Source organism: Carica papaya, chromosome 9, assembly GCF_054855325.1.
Source record: "Carica papaya isolate Zhongbai chromosome 9, ASM5485532v1, whole genome shotgun sequence".
Classification (NCBI taxonomy): domain Eukaryota; kingdom Viridiplantae; phylum Streptophyta; class Magnoliopsida; order Brassicales; family Caricaceae; genus Carica; species Carica papaya.
The window spans coordinates 33,441,090-33,465,454 of record NC_142317.1 but is presented as its reverse complement, the minus strand read 5'-3'; the positions used below and the strand labels follow the sequence as shown (position 1 = coordinate 33,465,454).

Here is a 24,365-nt window from a genome sequence, read left to right as displayed (position 1 = left end):
AGAAAAGAATGGTGATCACGGTGATATAAAAATTGCATTAAACGGAGGCCGGGAAGGGCCTCATCGGAGGCAAAAATCGAGGAGGGGCGCGGCGGCGCCGCTGGCTTTCGGCCGTGTTTTTTGGCCGTTTGGCCGGGATTTTGGCTCCGATTTGGCCACTGGAGAAATCAGCGTGGAAAAACGAGTCGGGGGTATGAAATTTACCTCGATCGGCGGTCGGAAATCCCTCCGGTGCGGCGGCTGGTGGTGGCGGCCGGCTTCTGGTTCGTCTTCTCCGGCGAGGGCAGGCGGCTAGGGTTTGGGGTCTGGTGTGGGGGGTCTTATTTATACTCTTTTGCCTTTTGATCTCAGCCGTCCATTTTGATTTAATCTGGGCCGTCCGTTTTTGATTAAATCTGGGCCGTCCGTGCGATTAACTCTGGACCGTCCGTGCGCGTGATTGATCTGGGCCGTCCGATCGCGCGCACGCGGATCACCAACGTGGCCCGTCCTCGGTCGACGTGGTTTTGCCACGTGGCAGGTCCTGGTTGGCCAGGACTGCTGACTGGGTCTGCTGACGTGGCTGCTGACGTGGCACACACGTTTTTTATTTTTATTTTCTCTTCTTCTTCAATTTCCCGGGCGCTACATAAGTACCCCATAAATACTAAATTTGAATGGATTCAAAAAATTCAATCAATTTGTTCTAAAACCAAAATGCTAAAACAAATTATAATATATATATATATAGACATATGCATATATAAAATCCTTACTATTATATTCATAATATATGTGATATAATATTAATTTTATTATTTATATATATTATGTATATATACTATTGTGTATCACCTAGTATATAACATATTTACTATTTAGGGTTTATATAAAGTACTTAATTGCTTATATACATAATATATATACCTTTATGTATAGAGCGATGAAAAGACAATAAGAGAGAGCAACAAAAGCCTCCAAATGTGAGCAACGAGACCATATGTAAGTGGTAAGCGTAACATGTAAAGGCATGATTTTAGATAAGCTGAATAGAGGAAGGAAGAACGATTAGGGGTAGAGAAAAAGAAGAAAGAAGTAATGCAAAGAAAACTTTATATCTCTATACATAATTATTAATTTTTTTCAAGAAAAGGGAACTGATTTTTAGTCACATTATATTCCAAAATTTAAGAATAAAAAACCAAATTGGTTAAGACATCAGTTATTAACCAATTTAACTGAACAAATGAATAAACTAAACCAGTACCTCTAATTAGTTTGGTTCATTTAATTTTTTAATCATAATTTGATTTTTTCCCACCCCTAACTAGAACAAATTTGACAGATTTAATATTCTAGTTCCAAGTTGCATTTAATTCCAAAAATTTGTTTTAGTTGATTTTAAAAGCTAATTAGCTACTCTGGCCTATATATGATGTTACTTCTATTAATATTTTTGAATACTTGAATGACATTATCCTACTATTATAAACTATCATATTCCTCTTCGACTAACTTAAGGATGTATTACAATAGAAGTATTGTTACATTTGTCCTTCCTATTCAAATAAAGAAAGAAATCTCGAATTCTTCTAAGAATTCTGTATTTATGTTCTTATTAGCTATAAATCGTAACTATTTAATAGATTGGCTATCATATCATATTCAGTAGTTAGATAAAATCATACAATTTAGGAACTGTAATTATAGTATATACGGAATTATGAATTTCAAATATAGAAGAAAAGAATCTTAAAAAAATAGAGAAATCTTGAACATTATTAATGTTGAAATTTCAAGTATAAATATAGCTTTGGATTTGAGTAGAGCACCATCTTCTTTCACAACGTATTCAGAAATTTTAAGAACCATGGGCCTTCGAAAAGTTGAGATGAAAAAGATTAAGAATAATTCCTTCAGCTGTAATACCTTCTCAAAGCATCAAGTTGGCCTTTTCAAGAAAGCAAATGAGTTGGTAGCATTATGTGCTGTTCAAATAGCCATCTTAATATATTTACCAGCAGGAACTCCATACTCTTTTGCTAGTCCAAATGTTGATGAAATTTTTTCAGTGTTTCTCAAATCAACTAGAAAACAACAATAATGTCCGCATTGATCCACAAAATGCCAACAGAGTCGAAAATCTCAATCAACACCTTGATTTTTTACAAGACCAGATAGATAAAGAAAATAACTTGTTTTGTTCTTAATAGAAATTTTGTAAACTTGAATTGAGTATAACTAGGCCAATGGATTGCATATTGTTTATGTTCTATTCATATTTTAATTTAATGTTAATATTCAAGTTTTGACTTTTTTGCAGAGCCAGACTAACATTAAACATTTTGTGATTGTCTGAGTTTTAATTTAAGATCGTTAATTAAGTTTTAATTTTTTTTCGAGTAAGATTAATATATAGTACAATGTACATAAGAAATATTTATATATATATATATTTAAAAGCTAATACATGGCATGTTAGGTGCTAAAAATTTTTAATATCTTTTGGTTTAATATTCATATTACTATGATGATAGAATTTGTTTATTATTTCATTAATTTAGTAAAACTACCTTCAAGGAGTCACTTGATGTATAATGTTATTTTTGTCTCTTTAATTTTTTTTTCTCGTTGTATTGGAGTAAATTGAGAAATGGAGGGATCACAATGTTACTAATTTATTACTTTTAAGATATCACTTGATGTTTATTGTTTACTACTTTACTAATTTATTTTTTAATGTTATTTATTTATTAATTTAATTAATTCTAAACTTCCATTCGCTCTTCCCTTAATTATTTTAGAATCAATTAAAATCTTCACTATTTAAAAAATTTTCACAAGGGGAGATCTTATCTAAATTACTTAGTCAAAATTCTCTTAATTTTTATTATTTTCGCATTTAACGCTCCTTTAATGGACATTCCTAAACTTTCATTTATTCTCCCTCTAATTCTTTTACAATCAATTAAGATCTCCTCCATTTAAAATATTTTCACAAGAGAAGATCTTATTTAGATTATTCAGTCAAAATCTTCTTAATTTTTATTATTTTCTTATTTAATGCTCCTTTAATAACCAGTCTTAAACTTCCATTTATTCTCCATCTAATTCTTCTGTAATTAATTAAGATTTTTTTCATTTAAAAGATTTTCACAGGGGAAGATCTTATTTAGTCAAAATCTTCTTAATTTTTATTATTTTGTCATTTAATGCTCCTTTAATGACTGGTCCTAAACTTGCATCTATTCTCCCTCTAATTCTTCTACAATTAATTTAGGTCTTCTCCATTTAAAAAATTTCCATAAGGGAAGATCCAGTTAGATTATTTAGTCAAGTCTTCTTAATTTTTATTATTTTCTTATTCAACGCTCTTTTAATGACAAGTTCTAAACTTTAATTTATTTTTTCTATAATTCTTCTACAATCAATTAAGATTTTTTTATTTAAAAAATTTCCACAAAGGAAGATCTTATTTAGATTATTTAGTCAAAATTTTCTTAATTTTTATTATTTTCTCATTTAAAGCAAGATTTAATTTCTCTTATAATTTCTCAAATTAATTTGGGAGATTTATTTCCTTATATTACGCATGGTTTACTCTATAAATAGTCATTTATTCATATTTATAATCTATCTAAGTTTGAGATAATAAAATTATAAAATTATTTTCAACTAATGATGTGTCTTCAACTTTCTCGTTGAGCTTATTAGATCAATTTATCAATGTATACTTATGGCATTTTTTTTAAAGTTTTTTAATTTTCTGATTACCTTAGTTCCATCACTTTATTGATAGTGGGTTAAGTAGGGAGGTTTATTAGAATTTATATCTTTGATCATTTATGAGTATTGTATGAGTTCTAAATTATATCGTTGATCTATTGAGTTTCACATCATTTGGTATCAAAGTTTAGACTGCATATAAACCTTATTATTCTTTGCATTTATTCTTTACTTTTTGCAATTGTCATCATCATTAGTACGATATATATATATATATATATATCTACATACACCAACCCAAGCAAGAAGCAACAACTCGAAACTTTATTTGTTTATCATTATCATCATCACTTGAGTTTTTGTCCTTTTTTTATTACGTTTTCTATTACTAAAAAAAGAAGAAAAAAAAGAAACAAAGAAAAGAAATCTCGATCACTCAATATACTAATCGAGAAAGTACTTGCCTTATGTGCTCAACTATCATTCTTTTTCACGACACAAGACTGATCTCTTCATCACCATAAAGAAACTTTTTTTTTAACCTAAAAATCAAAGTGCATCCATACTTACACATCTCATTAACTCAAGACTACATTAGAGTGTAGTGTACATCAAGATTAGAAATTTACAGACATCTTAAGTTTTCCTCCTTATGGGTAAAACCAAATCCATATATAATTTTTCATAATTGTCTTTTTTATATTCTCAATTTCTTTCTTCTTTAAGCTCTAGTTCCAATGTGCATATAAGCATTTAATTTATATTCTAGTGCTTAAAACAATATATATAACACATTTACTTTTTCATCTATGTGTTACAAACTCTTGCTTTTAGTATTTGTGCGATATTTTCTTACATATGGCTTCTTGTAATATGTTAAAATAATACTTGATACCTTGATTTTAGATGACCTTATCTCCCACTCAACTCGCAGGCGAAAGACTAAATGGTAAAAGGCAATAGAGGTGAGCTCATCAGGGGTAAAACTCAAGTGAGTGAAACACAAGAGACGGGGTAAAGAAGTGTTTATTTTTTTTAAAAAAAAAGTCTAATAAAAATCAAGTCTTATCGATAGGCGACTATTTATAGAGGTGATAAAAGTCAAACTAGCACGACTGAGTCAAGTAGTGGAAGACACGAGGACTAGTCTAACTGAAGTGAGAAATGATACTTTTAATACCATATGGCTTAAAACCCAAATCCCTAATTATGAGGCCGAGTCCTGTAATGATTATAAAGCTGAAAGTCAGATTATAAGGAGAAAAGATAAGAGAAACAATAATATGAGCTCCATCAAAATGAAGGTACCACCCTTCAAATGTAGAAATGATGCAGAAGCCTACTTAAAGTGGAAAATAAAAGTAGAGATGATCTTCAATTACTGCAACAACATCGAAGAAATGAAGATCAAGTTGGTAGCTGTAGAATTCACTGAATATGCCCTAGTATTATAGGACCAGTTAATCTTTACTAGTCGGTGAAATGAAGAATGACCAGCCTCCAACTTGAGAAAGATAAAGGGCATCATGCAAAAAAAGTTCATACCCTCTTATTATTATATAGAAATCCACAAGAAATTGCAGTGTTTAACATAAAGATTTATATCCTTCAAGAACTATCACAAGGAGGTGGAAATGACCATAAGTAGGGCCAATATGAAATTTTCAAATATGGACGAAATGAATTCTGCAAAAATAGAGGAAATATTACATTGTTAATCTTGAAATTTTAAGTGTAAATAGAGTTTTGAGTTTGAGTAGAGCACCACCTTTAGTCACAATATATTTAGAAATTTTTGGAATCATGGGTTGTCAAAAGATTGCAATAAAAATGATTGAGGATAATTCCTCCAAGCATACTACCTTCTCAAAGTGCCAAGTTGTCCTTTTCAAAAAAGCAAATGAGTTCATCACATTATGTGTTGTTCAAATGGCTATCTTAATATATTCGCCATCAGGGACTCCATTATCTTTTGGCAGTCCAAGTGTTGATGAAATTTTTCAACGTTTCTCAATTCAATAAAAAAGTAATTGTGATGTCCATGTTGATCCACAGCGTGCCAATAGAGTCGAAAATCTCAATCAACACTTTGATTATTTACTAGGCCAGATAGAGAAAGAAAATAAGCATGGGTTATAACTTTGTGTCAGCCACTCAGTAACTTAGGATTGGATAAATATTTAAAACAAGTTGGTGAATTAAGCCTAAGTGAGACCTCAAAGATGTATGCACCATTGCAGGATTCATAAGAAGGTGAAAGAGCATATCAATGAGAAAGAAGTTAAAGCTCCTATCGAAGATTAATGAAGTTGGAGACAATAATGGATGAATTACTAAAAATATATAAATAAATAATCATTGTACTTGTACTCCAAAATATCATTATGAAATCTTAAAATAAATGGTAGTTCAAGAAGAAATTATTGATTATTGCTTTAAGTTAAAGTTTTTTTTTCTACTTTGAATAATTTTTTCTTTTATATATTCAATTATTTTTTACTTGTTTATTTCATGTAAAATGAGTTGATTGTGGCTTGTTTTACGAGTTTCTAGATATTATACTTGCTGATAAGAAATGTAGATGAAAGTATGTTTAATAACAATTAAAAAAAGTTATTGTTACTAAAAAAACCAAGAAAATAGAATCTCGATAATTTTTCCACTAATAATATGTTTGGAAGAATTTATTGAAATTTATTTGAAGATTTATGTTTAGGTCAAGGATGAAAACATGAATATTTTCTAATACCTTAAGTTTGTTCAACTAATTTTTATTTAAATATTTGTTAATACTATTTTTGTTATTATTATTATTATTATTATCAAACTTTGTTGTTTTTGTAAAAAAATAAAAAAAAAACACAAAAACCTTATTATATATATATATATATATATTACCTTTTTAGACTAACCTAAACCCAAAAAAGGTTCAAATAAAGCTATAAAGTCTACTTCTTTTTTAAAACTAGCTTGGCCCATATAGTCTTAATGTAAAGGTAAAGCAAATTTTAACTCATATATCCATCCTATTTTTCCAACGACATCGTTTTAGTGTCTTTAGGGTTTCACCCAAAATGCATAGTGGTTTAGACACAACAATTCAAAAGGAGTAAGAAAGAACTCGAGGGGGATCGTGAAGCTTGTCAATTTTTAAAGTGCTTCGTATACCAAAGGACATTTGATGTCGTGGAGTTAAAGAAATCGTTATTGTGCAATGATGATAAACTCGAAAGAAACAAGGAAATAAAAAAGCTCGAGATACATAAGGCTAAAGTGATCGTATGATGATGATAAAAGGAGCACAATTATCTATTTGAGTCACGGAGTAGGAGAACAAAGCCAAAGAATATTTGGGAGTTGGTTGAAAAAATGGAGAGATCAAACGAGTAAATTTGTAAAAATAAGGAGAAGGAGAACTATACATGTCAAAAGACGTGAAAATCAAGGAAAATAGAGGAATTTATAGAGAGAAAGAGTCACAATTTAAGACTTAGTAGAAGGTGCTCGAGGGATTATATGTACCCATATGAACTTTACCCGTGGCCTTGTCTTGAATAGTTCATAAGGTCGTGATCTCCACTTATACAACCCAATCTTCCTTGATCTTCTTTTAGACAAACCAAACTGCAACCTACCAAGCTTAGCTAGTCCATACTACAACATTCATCTTTTATGGTGCTTAAACTGTGGCCTTTCATACTTATGAGGCCTAGAGATCAATCTTGGAATGTGTCTTGCTCTTCCTCAAGGTGGTCATGGCCTTGTAATATCAATTGGCCATGTTTTTTCTTGAACTAATGACTCATATAGTCATGTGTGCTCATCTGACCATGAGCTTTCAAGTGGTCTTAAGCTTTCTTATAGCCTAATTTGAGTAAACCTACCTACGCTCATATCATTAAATTTGAATTTTCAAGAAAAAAGCTTTATTTTCCTCTTGTCCCATAATGTTTGAATCTTCTTGTGTTACATCTTGTAATCTTACTATTTAAAAGATAAATGCTTGAAAATTTATTTATTTTTACTTCTTTTGGTATTATAAAAGAGGAAATACACTAGTATCTACATCATTTTAAAAGTATTATATACACCTTAAACTCTTAAGTTAGTTTACTTTTGTAAGAAGATTTCTAAAGAGTATAAAACTCTTAAATTGGTGACTCAATGAGAATATATTAACACCAGTATGATGAGTAACCTCTATAAATATCATTTGTATTATTTTATCTTTACTCTTTTGTTTTTAAGCATTCAAAGTTTTTATTTCTTTATGTATGCTTTAAAAACTATCATATTGAATTCATTATCATTTTAGCTAGTGAAATCATATATATAAAAAAACCTAATTCACCTTCACTTCGGGTTACTTTATTATTTGGATAACTAGTATTAGAGTCACATGATGAGTTGGTTTTTACCAATAAATAAACCTCATTTGCTTAATATTCTTGAGTTTTCAAGTATATTTTACGATAATTTTATTTAGTTTTTATTGGTGTATAAGGTCATACCCTTATTTTGTCAGGGAATTTAATTAATTAAAATTTAAAATAACAATAAAACAAAATACCCAAAAAAAATCCCTAATTTTTCACATATTTTTTTTATTCATAAAATGGTATGTCAGGTATATTTTGAAACTTAATATATTTACATGGTCAAGAGTGTAAAAAATTATAAATAATTAATAACATGAAAAAGAAAAATGATGAGAAATTTTATCTTGTTGGCGATTGATTAAATTAGCATAGACATTGTGATGTTAATCTTTTCTCCAAAATGGAGAATTTTGAGGAGACGACCATTGGTAGAATATGACTAGATTTTTTTAAGCTTTTTACTTCGTCACTTTTTTTTTTTTCTTTTGGATGTAATTTAACCCTTAATTTCTCGTGAGGTTAGCAAATACTGTGATAATTAGCTTCTAGGTTAATATTATATTCACACCCTACACACTAAAAATAAGTTATAATTAACAAAAACTAAAAATAAAAATGCACAAAAGTATAGGTAAAAATATAGAGGTAAAATGTCATACCACTAGACATAAGATGTGATGTGTTGCACATAACACGTGAGTGTAGCGTGTAGTAGGTCATGTATCGCAATGATTGTGTCGCGCACATGTATCACATAACACGTGAGTGTAGCGTGTAGTAGGTCATGAATCGCAATGATTGTGTCGCGCACATGTACCACATGCATATATCATGTGCAACACATAAACAGTGTTGGATATATCTCACACAACCTATAAACATAATACACAGAAACATTCCATGTGTCATACTCATGTGCCTTACACAGTGAGTATTCATCAGTTTGGTTTGCAAATTTTAAAAACTAAAAAAACATAAGTACTCCATAAAGACTAAAATTGAACCGATTTGAAAAGCTTGGTCAATTTACTTTTTTAAAAAAATACCACAAAGGATTATATAATATATATATATATAATTCTTATTATTTATGTTCACAATATATGTAATATAACATTAATAAATATTATTTATATATTATGTATATACTATTGTTATCACTTGGTATATAATATATTTATTACTTAGGGCTTATACAAAATACTTAACCGCTTATATATACAGAATATGCGTATTACCTTTATGCAGAAAGCAATGAGAGCACAATAATAGGAGAGAGCAATAAAAGCCTCCAAATGCGAGCGACGAGACTATATGGGAGTAGCAAGCATAACATGTAAAGGCTAAATTTTAGAGAAATTAAATGGAGGAAGGAAGAACAATCAGAGGTAGAGAAAAAGAAAAAGAAGAGTGAGGTGACAAGTTGGAGCTAATGTTGAGAATGATGAAACTAGTAGTGAATGAAGAAAATCTTAGATCTCTATATATAGTTATTAATTTTTTTAAGAAAAAGGGAATTGATTTTGGATCACATTCTATTCCAAAATTTAAGAATTGAAAATCAAACTGGTTAAGAGATTAACTATTCAATTATTGATCTATTTAACCGAACAAAATAATAAACTGAACCAGTCCTTTAATTAGTCCAGTTCATTTAGTTTTTTGGTCTTAATTTGGCTTTTACTCACCTCTAACCAAAACACAATTTGCAAATTTAATATTCTAGACCCAATTTGCATTTAATTCCCCAAAAATGTCTTAATTGATTCTAAAAGTTAATCAATTACTCTGTCCTATAAACAACAGTCTCTCTAGTAATATTTTTTATTAATTGAATGACATTTTATGTCATTATAACGTATCACATTCCTCTTCGACTAACTTAACAACATATTACACAATAAGAGCGTCATAACATTTGTACTTAATGTCTAAATAAGAAAAAAAAAAAGTCTCTAATTCTATTAAGAATTTTAAATTTATGTTCTGATTAGTTTTCGTGCTATAAATCATGATTATTTAATAGATTATCTAGTGTATAAAATACATTATCTCGATAAAATTACCTAATTTAAAACTCTAATTATATAATAACGAATTTTCATATATGAAAAAAATGAATTCTAAAAGAATAGAGAAAATCTTGAAGATTGATAATGTTGAACATTCAACTATAAATATAGCTTTGAATTTAAGTACAACACCATCTTTTGTCACAACATATATAGAAATTTTAGAAATCATGGGCTGTCGAAAAATTGCAATGAAAACGATTGAGAATAATTTCTCTAAGTATATGACCCTCTCAGAGTGTCAAGTTAGATATTTTCAAGAAGGCAAGTGAGCTAGTTACATTATGTGTTGTTCAAATGACCATTTTAATATATTCATCGTCCATAATTCTGTACTCTTATGGCAGTCCAAGTGTTGATGAAATTTTTCAGCACTTCTCATGTCAACAAGAAAGCAACAACAATATCAATGTCGATCCACAGCATGCCAATAAAATTAAAAATCGTAATTAGAACCTTAATGATTTACTAAACCAAATGGATGAAGCAAAGAAGTGTGGGTTAGAATTTCGCCTACAACTCAGCAACTTAGAATTTGACATATATTTAAAACCAGTTGGTGAATTAAGCCCGAGTGAGACCTCATATATGTATGCATCTTTGTAGGATGTCTGTAATAAGGTGAAAAAGCATATCAAAGAGAAAGAAAGCTTCTCTTAAAGCTCCTATCAATAATTAATGAATGTGAAGACAATAATAGACGAATTATTAAAAAAATAAAAATAAATAAGCATTGTACTCTAAAATATTATCATGAAATCTATGAATAAATGACAGTTTAAGAAGAAATTACTGATTATCGCTTCAACTTAATTTATTTTCTACTTTTATTATTTTTTGCTCTTATATATTTAATTATTTATTTATTTATTTTCATATAAAATGAGTCGATCGTGGCTTGTTTTTTCGGAAATTTTCAGATATTACACTTGTCGATAAGAAATGTGGTGAAAAATATATATGCCACCAAGCAAATAAAGTAACTATTAATAGAGGAAGGAAGAAAACCAAATCTCAATAATTTTTCACTAATGATATATTTAGAAGAATTTATTTAAAAATTTATACTTAATTTAGATCGTTATTAATATTATTATTATTATAATTATTTACGTCATAAATCAAGTACAATTAAGCATAAGGATAGGAGGACAGGCAGAACCTTATCCAGTTAAAACAGCCCAATGAGATGACGCCACGTAAGAGGCAGAATCCAAGTGTATCCAATTCTCAAATCCCAAAGCCACTCATGTGGCTGGTGATTCTCATTCATTACAGCCTCACGAAATGAATATAATAAAAATTAAAATTAAAACCCAAAAATATAAAAATAAAATAAACTCATCAGAGAAGCTGAGAAATTCATTTGTGTTTTCCGGCTAGCAAATGGCAACCACTGTGATGACTTCTCTCCCTCAATTTTCTGGGTTAAGACCCAACTTCTCAGCAGCTCCAGTGAAAACCCTGGTTTCGACTCTCTCTTTTCTCTCATAATATACGTATATGTGTATGTATGCGATGTATATCTGTATCTACATATACATTCTTATTCTCTCTTTTGTCAATTTGAGTGATCACAGAACAAATTTTTGCATGGTTATAGCACAAACCCTGGTCTCTACTCTCCCTCTCTCTTCTCTCATAATATATGCATAGGTGTATGTATTGATGTATATCTATATGTACATATGTATATATTCACATTCTCTCTTTATGAATTTGAGTGATGATAGAATAAATTTTTGCATCTTCATAATAGAAACCCTGGTCTCTACTCTCTGTCTCTCTTCTCTCATAATGTATGCATAGGTGTATGTATTGATGTATATCTATATGTACATATATATATATATTCATATTCTCTCTTTATGAATCTGAGTGATGATAGAATAAATTTTTGCATCTTCATGATAAAAACCCTGGTCTCTACTCTCTATCCATCTCCCTCTCTCTGTCTCTCTTCTCTCATAATATATGTATAGGTGTATGTATTGATGTATATCTATATGTACACATGTATTCACATTCTCTCTTTATGAATTTGAGTGATGATAGAATAAATTTTTGCATCTTCATAATAAAAACCCTGGTCTCTACTCGCTATCCATCTCCCTCTCTCTGTCTCTCTTCTCTCGTAATATATGTATAGGCGTATGTATTGATGTATATCTATATGTACATATATATATATATTCATATTCTCTCTTTATGAATCTGAGTGATCATAGAATAAATTTTTGCATCTTTATAATAAAAACCCTGGTCTCAACTATCTCTCTCTCTCTCTCTTCTCTCATAATATATGTATGTGTATATGTATAGGTGTATGTAAATGATATATATCTATATGTACATATATATTCATACTCTCTTTATGAATTTGAGTGACCACTGAATAAATTTTTGCACGATTATAATAAAAACCCTGGTCTCTACTCCCTCTCTCTCTCTATTTTATCTCATAACATGTGTATGTGTCTACACGTACAGGTATATGTATATGATGTATATATAATGTGTACGTATATGTGTGTTGCAGGCAGCTGTTCGACCAATGAAGAGAAAGGGAAATGGAGCACTGGGTGCTCGCTGTGATTTCATTGGCTCCCCCACTAACTTGGTAATTAATTTGTTCTTTAGAAGAAATTTAATTATAGCAAAAATATTTTTTGGTTTTTCTTTTTAAATTCGTATTTGAGTGATCGTAGAATAAGGAAAAAAAAAATTAAGTGACGTGATAATTATGAAATTAATAAAATATTTGTAGAATATAAATTGAATTACATTATGAAAATTTTAATATAGTAAATGATATATAAAATTTAAATTAAAAAATATTTTTTTTTGTAGAGTTCACTTATGTATTTTTTTTAATTTAAAAATTACAAATTCCACCAAAAAATAATAAAAATTAAATGTGTATATATATATATATAATTTTATTTAAAACTATCTATAATCCTTTAGCTGCATAATTTATATCTTTAATTCTCTTTACCATGGTATAAAATTTGAGTTAAATTATATATTTTGTGTGTTTTAATTAAGAGATTAATTACATTATTTTTATTTGATTTAAATGTATGAATTTAAAAAATATATTTAAATTAAAATAATAAAATTTAAAATGCATTGTTCCAAAAAAAAAATTACTACCTTTTTAATTAAACAAAAATAAATGTTATAAAAATTTTAAATTTTTTTCAAAAATAACTTAAAAATATTCGATAACAGATAATGGTGACGAGTACAAGTCTAATGTTATTCGCGGGGAGATTCGGGTTAGCTCCATCGGCAAATCGAAAGGCGACCGCAGGATTAAAGCTAGAAGTGAGGGACTCAGGGCTGCAAACAGGCGACCCAGCTGGATTTACACTTGCAGACACTTTGGCTTGTGGTGTTGTGGGTCATATTATTGGTGTTGGTGTTGTTCTTGGCCTTAAGAATCTTGGTGCTTTGTAAATTAATTTCGAATCTTTATTTTGATGAATATGTAAATTTTTTTTTTCGAATTACGATCTAATTGTTATGAATATGTTAATACCCACTTTTTGCCTCCGAAAAACTTAAATAAATCTTTGTACGAGAACCCTAAAAAATGATTTTAGTGTCTGTCTTACCGACTACTTATGTATATTTTAAATTAGGAATTCTCGAAATGGCTTTATAAATTTTTTTTACAATTTCGTAAAAATGTAGAAGAAGAGGTTATAGTTTTCTCTTTCAACGAGTTAATTTATGAGTAGAAAACACATTTGTAGCTTAACAACGGCTATTGAAAACTTCAAAAGTTGTGTGTAAAATAATATATAAGAGCTCAAGAAAGTTTTCGAAATATTTTCTCAAAAGAATCATTTTTAAATAATGAATTATTATATAAAAGTACACTTAAGGATTTAAAACTAAAGAATGAAACTTTTGACTTAGTTTCTTTAAACTATCTTTTAAAAGTTATAAATGAAGTAATCTTTTAAAAACCCACGAAAGTTTTGAAATATTTTTTTAAAAAATTCTTCTCAAAAAATAAATTTGCGGGTAAAAACGTATTAGAGAATTTGAAGATAAATAAATATTAAAAATACAACTTTTTCTTTAAATAATCTCTTAAATGATTTTCAAATTCCTTTATTCTCTCTTTTAAATGATGTGAAAAAAGTGTATTTAAATAATAAAATAGCAATTATATGTTAAGTACAAAGAGATTTATAATATAATTCCGATATCATGCTTTTTAAAATTTGCATTTGATGTAATTTCATGCGTGATCCTGCAAAATTACTTGTTCTAACACATCATAAAAATCTTTTGAAAACCTTATGATTTTCAAATGATTTATGGAAACAAATTTTTAGACACATTAATGTTATTTTGAATATACTTTTAATATTTACAAAAAAAAATATTTTTTCAATTAAATCAGTTCTTTAAAAAATTAGTGAAAAATATTTTTAAAGAATATTTTTGAAGAAATTTTAGTAAATGAAAAACTTGAATAACGAAAAGTTTTGAGTCTCTGAAATTGAAGCATACAAATCCAAAAGATAAAACCCCTCTCTTAGCCGATCTTGTCTCTCCTCCATTAGATTCCCTATACCCTTTCACTATAAGCATGGGAAATGCTACAACATTGCATCATGCTAGAGAGATTGGGTGAAGATATGAAGAACTCCATATTAATAAGGTAAATACAGTAAATGATAATTGGAAAGGATGAATGTAGTTTACTATAATAAAGTCAAAGGTGAAATTTGACAATTATTGTGGAATTATAAGAAAACACAGTTATGCTGAAGATAAAAATATTATATTAATAAAAATAGAATGACTATTAAATATAAAAAGAAAGACGAAGACAACAATTCACTCATTTGAAGGCCTAAACACAGTGACGTATGCAGAGACTGTTTGATATCCTGCCAACAATTATTAATATTTTATGTTGAACTGCTATGATTTGGGGAGAGCTATGGTAATTCGAATTCTCCAACAAGTAGTTGGACATGTACTTCTTAAGTGACCATCTTTTACTAAGATTAAGAAAAATAAAAGTTAGATGTAAAACAAAAATTACCATATAAAAGCACATGTGGTGACATGTAACAAAAATGGTAATTTAAAAGCAGATGATTTATCCTCATTGTGAAACAACGAATAGACAGTGCACTTAATTTCTTCTTCCTCCCATCACATTGGCATTACAATTTAGGATTATAAAACGATGAGTAGAGATTTACAAGGCTACACAAGTGGTAGGAATCTCAACTAAACCCTCACATTTAGGCACCTTTAGATTATTTGAATATGTAAATATATTTCCTTGGATGATCAAAAGAGATTTTAACAATACTTTATTCATAAATGAAAACTAGGAGAATGCCCATGTGAATATAAATCATCTTGCCTCCTATCATGACTATGTGATGAATTATAATTCGCAAGATCTTTAGTTGTCAAGAAAATCGCTTCACATGGAGGAATGGACAAAAAGGGAAGAAAAATATCCATGAATGTCATAACATGTGTGTGGCTTCTTGATCTTGGAAATTTTTGTTTACTTATTATTGTGTTCGACATCTTATATGACATGGTTCCAACCATGCCTTAATTCTATTAAACTTACACACAAGAGATGTTCAGAGAAAGTAAACACAATAAAGTTTCTTCTCAAGATTATATGGTTGAGAGAAGCTATAGTGGATAATTCATCGTTAGGAGAACAAAAGAAAGTTCCATGGTAAGACATTGACTTCTATTGGAAAACTAAAATTTTGAGAAAAATAAGTGAATAACAGCATAAAAACAAAGATAAATCATACTAAAGAAGAAATAACAAATGTGCAATTAAAAAGCCAAAGTGAAACAATTATAAAATTGGTAAAACTGAACGAGAGGGAGTTATATGAACTATATTGAAAGGAAGGGCTTATGCAAACACCACAATTAAGGATCAATTGGTTATCTTGTGGTGATCAAAATACTAGAATAATAATTATTCCCATAGTAAAGTATAAAAAAAAAAGTACATGTAGTACTACACTCGCCCAAACACATTTAACTGCGGAGTTCTGATTGGATCTGGTGAATTAGTGATGGTATGATCGCACCTATTTCATTATGCGCTGCAAATACATACACTCATTCTCTTTTCCTCCCCCCTCCCGTCATTTATTTCCTTGTGCGTCTACATTGCATCTCTCCTTCTCGCTCTAATATAGAGTAAAATGCTCCGTCGCCGTGACTCACATTTGTGAATGAACCGCCAGACCGTCGCTCTGGTCCAACATAATGTCGAACGACCCGTCTGTAAAAAAATGGGTGCAACATGAGTACTTCTCAGGAGGTCACCCATCCAAGTACTACTCTCGCCCAAGCACGCTTGACTGTGTAGTTCTGATGGGATCCGGTGCATTAATGCTGGTATGATCGCATATCATTCATTTTGCACTGCAAATACACACACTCCTTCTCCTTCCCTCCCCCCTCCAATCATTTGATTCCTTGTGCGTGCACACTGCACCTATCCTTCTCGTTTTAATATAGAGTAAAATGCCACAGCGCCGTAACTCACATTTGCGTATAAACCAGCGGAACATAGTTTAGTCGCGCGTAACATCGAACGACCCATCTGAAAAATAATGGGTGCAACACGAGGACTTCCCAGGAGGTCACCCATCTGAGTACTACTATTGCCCAAGCACACTTAACTGTGAAATTTTGATGGAATCAGATGCATTAGTGCTGGTATGATCGCACCTGGTTAATTTTGCCATGCAAATAATACACTCCTTCTCCTTCCCTCCCCCTCCCGTCATTTGTTTCCTTGTGCGTGCACACTGCACCTCTCCTTCTCGTTCTAATATCAAGTAAAATGCCCCGGCACCGTGACTCACATTTGCGAATAAACTAGCGGACCAGAGTTCCAGTCGTGCGTAACGTTGAATGACCCATCTGAAAAAAAAAATGGGTGCAATACGAGTACTTCCTAGGAGGTCACCCATCATATTACTACTCTCGCCCAAGCACACTTATCTGCATAGTTCTTGATTGCACATCTTTTATTTTGTGCTGTAAATACATAAACTCCTCCTTCCCTCCCCCCTCCCGTCATTTGTTTTCTTGTGCATGCACACTGCACATCTTATTCTCGTTCTAATATCAAGTAAACTGCCCCGGCGCCGTGACTCACATAAAGGAATAAATCAGCGGACCAACGTTCCAGTCACGGGTAACGTTGAACGACCCATCTGCAAAAAAATAGGTGCAATACAAGGACTTCCCAGGAGGTAACCACTCCTAGTACTACACTCGCCCAAGCACATTTAACTGCAGAGTTCTGATTGGATTTGGTGAATTAGTGATGGTATGATCACACTTGTTTCATTCCACGCTGCAAATACATACATTCCTTCTCTTTCCCTCCCATCTCCCGTCATTTATTCCTTGTGCGTGCACACTGCACCTCTCATTCTCGTTCTAATATCAAGTAAAATGCCCCGGCGTTGTGACTCACATTTGTGAATGAACCTTCAGACCGTCGCTCTGGTCCAGCATAACATCGAACGACCCGTCTGTAAAAAAATAGGTGCAAAACGAGTACTTCCTAGGAGATCACCCATCCTAGTACTACTCTCGCCCAAGCACACTTGACTGCGCAGTTCTGATGGGATCCGGTGCATTAGTGATGGTATGATTGCACCTGTTTCATTCTGTGCTGCAAATATACACACTCCTTCTCCTTCCCTCTCCCCTCCCGTCATTTGATTCCTTGTGCGTGCACACTGCACATCTCCTTCTCGTTTTAATATAGAGTAAAATACCCCGGTGCCGTGACTCACATTTGCGTATAAACCAGCGGACCATAGTTTCAGTCACGCGTAACGTCGAACGACCCATTTGAAAAATAATGGGTGCAACACGAGGACTTCCCAGGAGGTCACCCATCTGAGTACTACTCTCGCCCAAACACACTTAACTGTGGAGTTTTGATAGGATCTGGTGAATTAGTGCTGGTATAATCGCACCTGTTTAATTTTGTGTTGCAAATATATACATTCCTTCTCATTCTCTTCCCCTTCCCGTCAGTTGTTTCCTTGTGCGTGCACACTGCACCTATCCTTCTCGTTCAAATATAAAGTAAAATGCCCCAGCATCGTGACTCACATTTACGAATAAACCAGCAAACCATAATTCCAGTCGCGCGAAACGTCGAACAACCCATCTGCAAAAAAATGGGTGCGACACAAGTACTTCCCAGGAGGTCACCCATTATAGTACTACTCTCGCCCAAGCACACTTAACTGCGGAGCTCTCATGGGATCCGGTTCATTAGTGCTGGTATGATCGCACAACTTTCATTTTGCGCTGCAAATACATACACTCCTTATCCTTTCCTCCCTCCTCCCGTCATTTGTTTCCTTGTGAGTGCACACTGCACCTCTTCTTCTCGTTCTAATATCAAGTAAAATGTCTCGGTACTGTGACTCACATTTGCGAATAAATCAGCGGACCAGAGTTCCAATCACGTGTAACGTCGAACGACCTATCTGCAAAAAAATGGTTGCAACACGAGTACTTCCCAGTAAGTCACCCATCCTATTACTACTCTCACCCAAGCACACTTAACTGCATAGTTCTGATGGGATCCGGTGCATTAGTGCTGGTATGATTGCACATCTTTCATTTTGCGCTGCAAATACATAAACTCCTTCTCCTTCCCTACCCCCCTTGTCATTTGTTTCCTTGTGCGTGCACACTGCACCTCTCCTTCTCGTTCTAATATCAAATAAAATGTCCGGCGCCATGACTCACATAAAGGAATAAACCAGCGGACCATAGTTCCAGTCACGGGTAACGTCGAACAACCCATCTGCAAAAAAATAGTTGCAACACGAGGACTTCCTAAGAGGTAACCACTCCTAGTACTACACTCGCCCAAACACATTTAACTGCAGAGTTCTGATTGGATCTGATGAATTAGTGATGCTATGATCGCACCTGTTTCATTCCGCGCTGCAAATACATACACTCCTTCTCCTCCTCCCTCCCCCCCGGGTCATTTGTTTCCTTATCTGGACCGTCGCTCTGGTCCCGGGTAACGTCGTACGACCCGTCTATAAAAAAATAAGTGCAACATGAGTACTTCCCAGGAGATCACCCATCCTAGTACTACTATCGCCCAAGCATGTTTGACTGCGTAGTTCTAATGGGATTCAGTGCATTAGTGCTGGTATGATCGCACATCTTTCATTTTGCACTGTAAATACATACACTCCTTCTCCTTCCCTCCCCACTCCCGTCATTTATTTCTTTGTGCGTGCACACTGCACATCTCTTTCTTGTTCTAATATCAAGTAAAATGCTCCGGTGCCATGACTCACTTTTGCGAATAAACCAGCGGATCATAGTTCAAGTCACGCGTAACGTCGAACTACCCATCTGCAAAAAAGTGGTTGCAACATAAGGACTTCCTAGGAGGTCACCACTCCTAGTACTATACTCGCCTAAGCACATTTAACTGCGGAGTTCTGATGGGATCTGGTGAATTAGTGATGGTATAATAGCACCTGTTTCATTCCGCGCTATAAATACATATACTCCTTCTCCTTCCCTCCCCCCTCCCGTCATTTGTTTCCTTGTGCGTGCACACTGCACCTCTTATTTTCGTTCTAATATCAAGTAAAATACCCCGGCACCGTGACTTACATTTGCGAATAAACCAGCGGACCATAATTCCAGTCACGCGTAACATCGAACGACCCATCTGCAAAAAAATGGTTACAACACGAGGACTTCCAAGGAGGTCACCCATCCTAGTACTACTCTCGCCCAAACATACTTAACTGCGGAGTTCTTATGGGATCCGGTGCATTAGTGCTGATATGATCGCATCTATTTCATTCTGCGCTACAAATATATGCACTCCTTCTCCTTCCCTCCCCCCTCCCCCCTCCTGTTATTTGTTTTCTTGTGCGTGCACACTGCACTTCTCCTTCTTGTTCTAATATCAAGTAAAATGCCCCGGCGCCATAACTCACGTTTGTGAATGAACTGCTAGACCGTCGCTCTGGCCCTGCTTAACATTTAATGCCCCGTCTACAAAAAGAAGGGTGCAACACGAGTACTTTCCAAGAGGTCACCCATCCTAGTACTACTCTCGCCCAAGCACGCTTGACTGCAGAGTTCTGATGGGATCCGTTGAACTAGTGCTAGTATGATCGCACCCCTTCTAATTTGTGCTGTAAAGACATATACCACTTCTCCTTCCCTCTCCCTTCCCGTCATTTGTTTCGTTGTGCGTGCAACTCGCCTTTGCTTCTAGTTTTACCATCAAGCGAAATGCCCTGACACCTCGACTCATGCCTATATGATCGAATTGCCCGCCGCACCTCATTTTTCGTTTTTCTACTATTTAAGATGCTCGCAATGACACTCTCATCACGTGATGGACTTTAATTAAATGCACAAAAAGTATTAAGCAAAATGCCCTGGCACCGTGACTCACATTTATGAATGAACAGACAGACTGTCGCTTCAGTCCTGTGTAACATTTGATGTCCCGTCTGCAAAAAAAAGGGTGCAACATGAGTGCTTCCCAAGAAGTCACCCATCGTATAACTACTCTCGCCCAAGCACGCTTAATTGCAGAGTTCTGATGGATCCCGTGAACTAGTGCTGGTATGATCACACCCCTTCTAATTTGCACTGCAAAGACATATATCCCTTCTCTTTCCCTCTCCCTTCCCGTCATTTGTTTCGCTGTATGCACAACGCACCTCTACTTCTAGTTCTAATATTGAGTGAAATGCTCCGGCGCCTCGACTCATGTCTATATGAACGGAACACCCACTGCACCTCCTTTTTTGTTGTTCTACTATGTAAGATGCTCGTAATAATAATCTTATCACGTGGTGGGCTATAATTGAATGCACAAATAATATTAAGCAAAATACTCGGGCACCGTGACTCACGTTTGTGAATTAACTGGCGACTGTCGCTCTAGTCCTGTGTAACATTTAGCGCCCCATCTGCAAAAAGAAGGGTGTAACATGAGAACTTCCTAGGATATCACCCATCCTAGTACTACTCTCGCCCAAGCATGATTAACTACGAAGTTCAATGGGATCCGATGCATTAGTGTTGGTATGATCGCACCCCTTCCATTCCGCGCTGCAAATACATATACCACTTGTCCTTCCCTCTATCCTCTCATCATTCATTTTGTTGTGCACGCACACCGCACCTCTGTTTCTAGTTCTAATATCAAGCGAAATGCCAAGGCATCTCGACTCATGCCCAGATGAACAGACCGCCCGCCACAACTCTACTTTCATTGATCTACTATGTAAGATAATTGTAATGACATTCTTATCTCGTGATGGACTATAAATGAATGCATAAAAAATATTAAGCAAAAATGTCCCAATGCCGCGACTCACACTGGCGGACTGTCGCTCCGGTCACGCGTAACATTTAATGCCTAATCTATAAAAAGACGGATGGAACACGAGCATTTCGTATGAAGTCACCCATCCTAATATTGCTTTCGCCAGAGCACGCTTAACTGCGGAGTTCGACAGGATCCGATGTATTAGTGTTGGTATGATCGCACCCCTTCTATTTCGTGCTGTAAATGCATATACCCCTTCTCCTTCCCTCCCCCCTCCTATCATTTGTTTCATTATGCATGCACACTACACCTCTGTTTCTAGTTCTAATATCAAGCGAAATGTCTGGGCACCTCGACTCACGCCTAAATAAATGGACCGTCTGTCGTACCTCATTTTTCATTGTTCTACTATGTAAGATGCTCATAATGACACTCTTATCATGTGGTGGACTATAAATGAATGCATGAAAAATATTAAGCAAAATATTCTAGTGCCACGACTCATGCCGGTGGACTATGGCTCCTATTGCACATAATATTTAACACCCCATCCGTAAAAAGACGGGCGCAACACGAGAACTTCCCAAAAGATCACCCATGCTAGTACTACTCTCGCCAAAGCACGCTTAACTACGGAGTTTGATGAGATCCGGTGCATTCGTGCTAGTACGATTGCACCTCTTCTATTTTGCGCTACAAATACATATACCCCTTCTCCCTCCCTCTACCCCTTTTATTTGTTTCGCTATGCGCGAACACCGCACCTCTGCTTATAGTTCTAATATAGAGTAAAATGCTCCAGCACATCGACTCACGCCCAGATGAACAGACTACCCCCTGCACCTCGTTTTTCGTTATTCTACTATGTAAGATGCTCGTAATGACACTCTTATCACATGGCGAACTATAAATAAATGCATGAAAAATATTAAGAAAAATGTCTTCACGTTGCGACTCACTCCGAGGGATAATGGCTTTGATCGCACATAATGTTTAACGTCCCGTCAGCAAAAAATCGAGTGGAACATGAGAACTTTCTAGGAGGTTAACCATCCTAGTACTACTTCCGCCCAACCACACTTAACTACGAAATTCGATGGGATTCAGTGCATCAGTGCAGGTATGATTGCACCCCTTCAATTTCACGCTGCAAGTACATATACCCCTTCTCCTTCCCTCCTCCCTCCAGTCATTTGTTTTGTTGTGCGCACACACCACACATTTTTTTTCTAGTTCTAATATCAAGCGAAATTCTCCGGCAACTTGACTCACGCCCAGATGAATGGATCGCTCGCCGTACCTTGTTTTGCATTGTTATACTATGTAAGATACTCGTAATGACACTCTTATCACGTAGTAGACTATAAATGAATGCACGAAAAATATTAAGCAAAATTTTCAAGCCTCGCGACTCACACCGACAGACTGTGGCTCCGATTGCACTTAACGTTTAACACCCCGTCTACAAAAAAACGGATTCAACACGAGGCCTTTCCAGGAGGTCACCCATCCTAGAACTAATCTCGCCCAAGCACACTTGACTACAAAGTTCTAATGAGATCCTGTGCATTAGTATTTGTATGATTGCAACTGTCCCATTTCCTACTGCAAATACATATAACCCTTCTCCATCCCTCCCCCCTCCCATCATTTATTTCACTGTGCAGGCATACCGCATCTCTGCTTCTAGTTCTAATATAAAGTGAAATGTCATGTCGCTTCGACTCATGCCCAGAAGAACGGAGGCGTGTTACCTCTCTTTTTTCGTTGTTCTACTATGTAAGACTCTCGCAATGAGACTCTTATCACGTGGTGGACTATAAATAAGTGCACGTAAAATATTAAGCAAAATGTTTCAACGTCGTTACTCATGCCGGCGGACTGTGGCTCCGATCGCGCGTAATGTTTGATGCCCCGTCTGCAAAAAGACGGGTGTAACAAGAAAACTTCCCAGGAGGTCACCCATCTTAGTACTACTCTCGCCCAAGCATGTTTAACTACGAAGTTCAATGGGATCCAGTGTATTAATGCTAGTATGATTGCAACCCTTCCATTCCGCGCTGCAAATATATATACCCCTTCTCCTTCCCTCCTCTTACCCGTCATTTTTTTCGCTGTGCGCGCACACCGCACCTCTGTTTATAGTTTTAATATCAAGAGAAATGTCTCGACACCTCAACTCACGCCAGAAGAAAGGACCGCCTGCCATACCTCATTTTTCTTTATTCTATTATGTAAGATGCTCATAATGACACTCTTATCATGTGGTAGACTATAAATGAATGCACGAAAAAATAGTAAGCAAAATTTTCTGGCGACGTGACTCACGCCAGCGGATTGTGGCTCCGATCACATGTATCGTTTTCTGCCTCGTTTACAAAAAGACAGTACAACACAAGGACTTCTTCGGAGGTTACCGATCCTAGTACTACTCTTGCCCAAGTATGCTTAACTACATAGTTCGAAGGGATCCGGTGCATTAGTGTTGGTATGATCGCACCCCTTCCATTCCGCATTGCAAATACATATACCCCTTCTCCTTTCCTCCCCTCTCCCATAATTTTTTTCGATGTGCGCGCACACTGCATCTCTGTTTCTAGTTCTAATATCAAGCAATATGCCCCAGCACCTCGACTTATGCCAAGATTAAAGGACCATCTGCCACACATTTTTTTTTCGTTGTTCTACTATATAAGATGCTCGTAATGACTCTCTTATCTCGTGGTGGATTATAAATGAATGCACACAAAAAAATGAGCAAAATGTCCCGGCGCGGCGACTCACCCCGGCAAATGAACCAGTGGACTATGACTCGGGTCGCGC

The 24,365-nt window shown here is 34.3% G+C and overlaps 1 protein-coding gene and 10 pseudogenes across 1 annotated transcript; 1 reads left to right on the top strand and 10 right to left on the bottom strand.

The window, feature by feature from the left end:
* Positions 1-11,463: 11,463 nt before the first annotated feature.
* Positions 11,464-13,703, top strand: PSAK (photosystem I subunit K). Its single transcript, XM_022048980.2, has 3 exons — positions 11,464-11,623; positions 12,696-12,776; positions 13,391-13,703. The coding sequence occupies exons 1-3, from the start codon at positions 11,543-11,545 to the stop codon at positions 13,616-13,618; spliced, it is 390 nt and encodes a 129-aa protein (XP_021904672.1). The 5' UTR covers positions 11,464-11,542; the 3' UTR covers positions 13,619-13,703.
* A 2,765-nt stretch (positions 13,704-16,468) lies between these two features.
* LOC148240291 (5S ribosomal RNA) lies at positions 16,469-16,587 on the bottom strand (annotated as a pseudogene).
* A 1,148-nt stretch (positions 16,588-17,735) lies between these two features.
* LOC148240290 (5S ribosomal RNA) lies at positions 17,736-17,854 on the bottom strand (annotated as a pseudogene).
* A 206-nt stretch (positions 17,855-18,060) lies between these two features.
* On the bottom strand, positions 18,061-18,179 carry LOC148240289 (5S ribosomal RNA; annotated as a pseudogene).
* A 206-nt stretch (positions 18,180-18,385) lies between these two features.
* On the bottom strand, positions 18,386-18,504 carry LOC148240288 (5S ribosomal RNA; annotated as a pseudogene).
* Positions 18,505-18,710: 206 nt separating this feature from the next.
* On the bottom strand, positions 18,711-18,829 carry LOC148240287 (5S ribosomal RNA; annotated as a pseudogene).
* Positions 18,830-19,277: 448 nt separating this feature from the next.
* Positions 19,278-19,396, bottom strand: LOC148240286 (5S ribosomal RNA; annotated as a pseudogene).
* Positions 19,397-19,927: 531 nt separating this feature from the next.
* On the bottom strand, positions 19,928-20,046 carry LOC148240285 (5S ribosomal RNA; annotated as a pseudogene).
* A 213-nt stretch (positions 20,047-20,259) lies between these two features.
* Positions 20,260-20,378, bottom strand: LOC148240284 (5S ribosomal RNA; annotated as a pseudogene).
* A 1,726-nt stretch (positions 20,379-22,104) lies between these two features.
* LOC148240283 (5S ribosomal RNA) lies at positions 22,105-22,222 on the bottom strand (annotated as a pseudogene).
* Positions 22,223-23,471: 1,249 nt separating this feature from the next.
* Positions 23,472-23,589, bottom strand: LOC148240282 (5S ribosomal RNA; annotated as a pseudogene).
* Between the last annotated feature and the right edge of the window lie 776 nt (positions 23,590-24,365).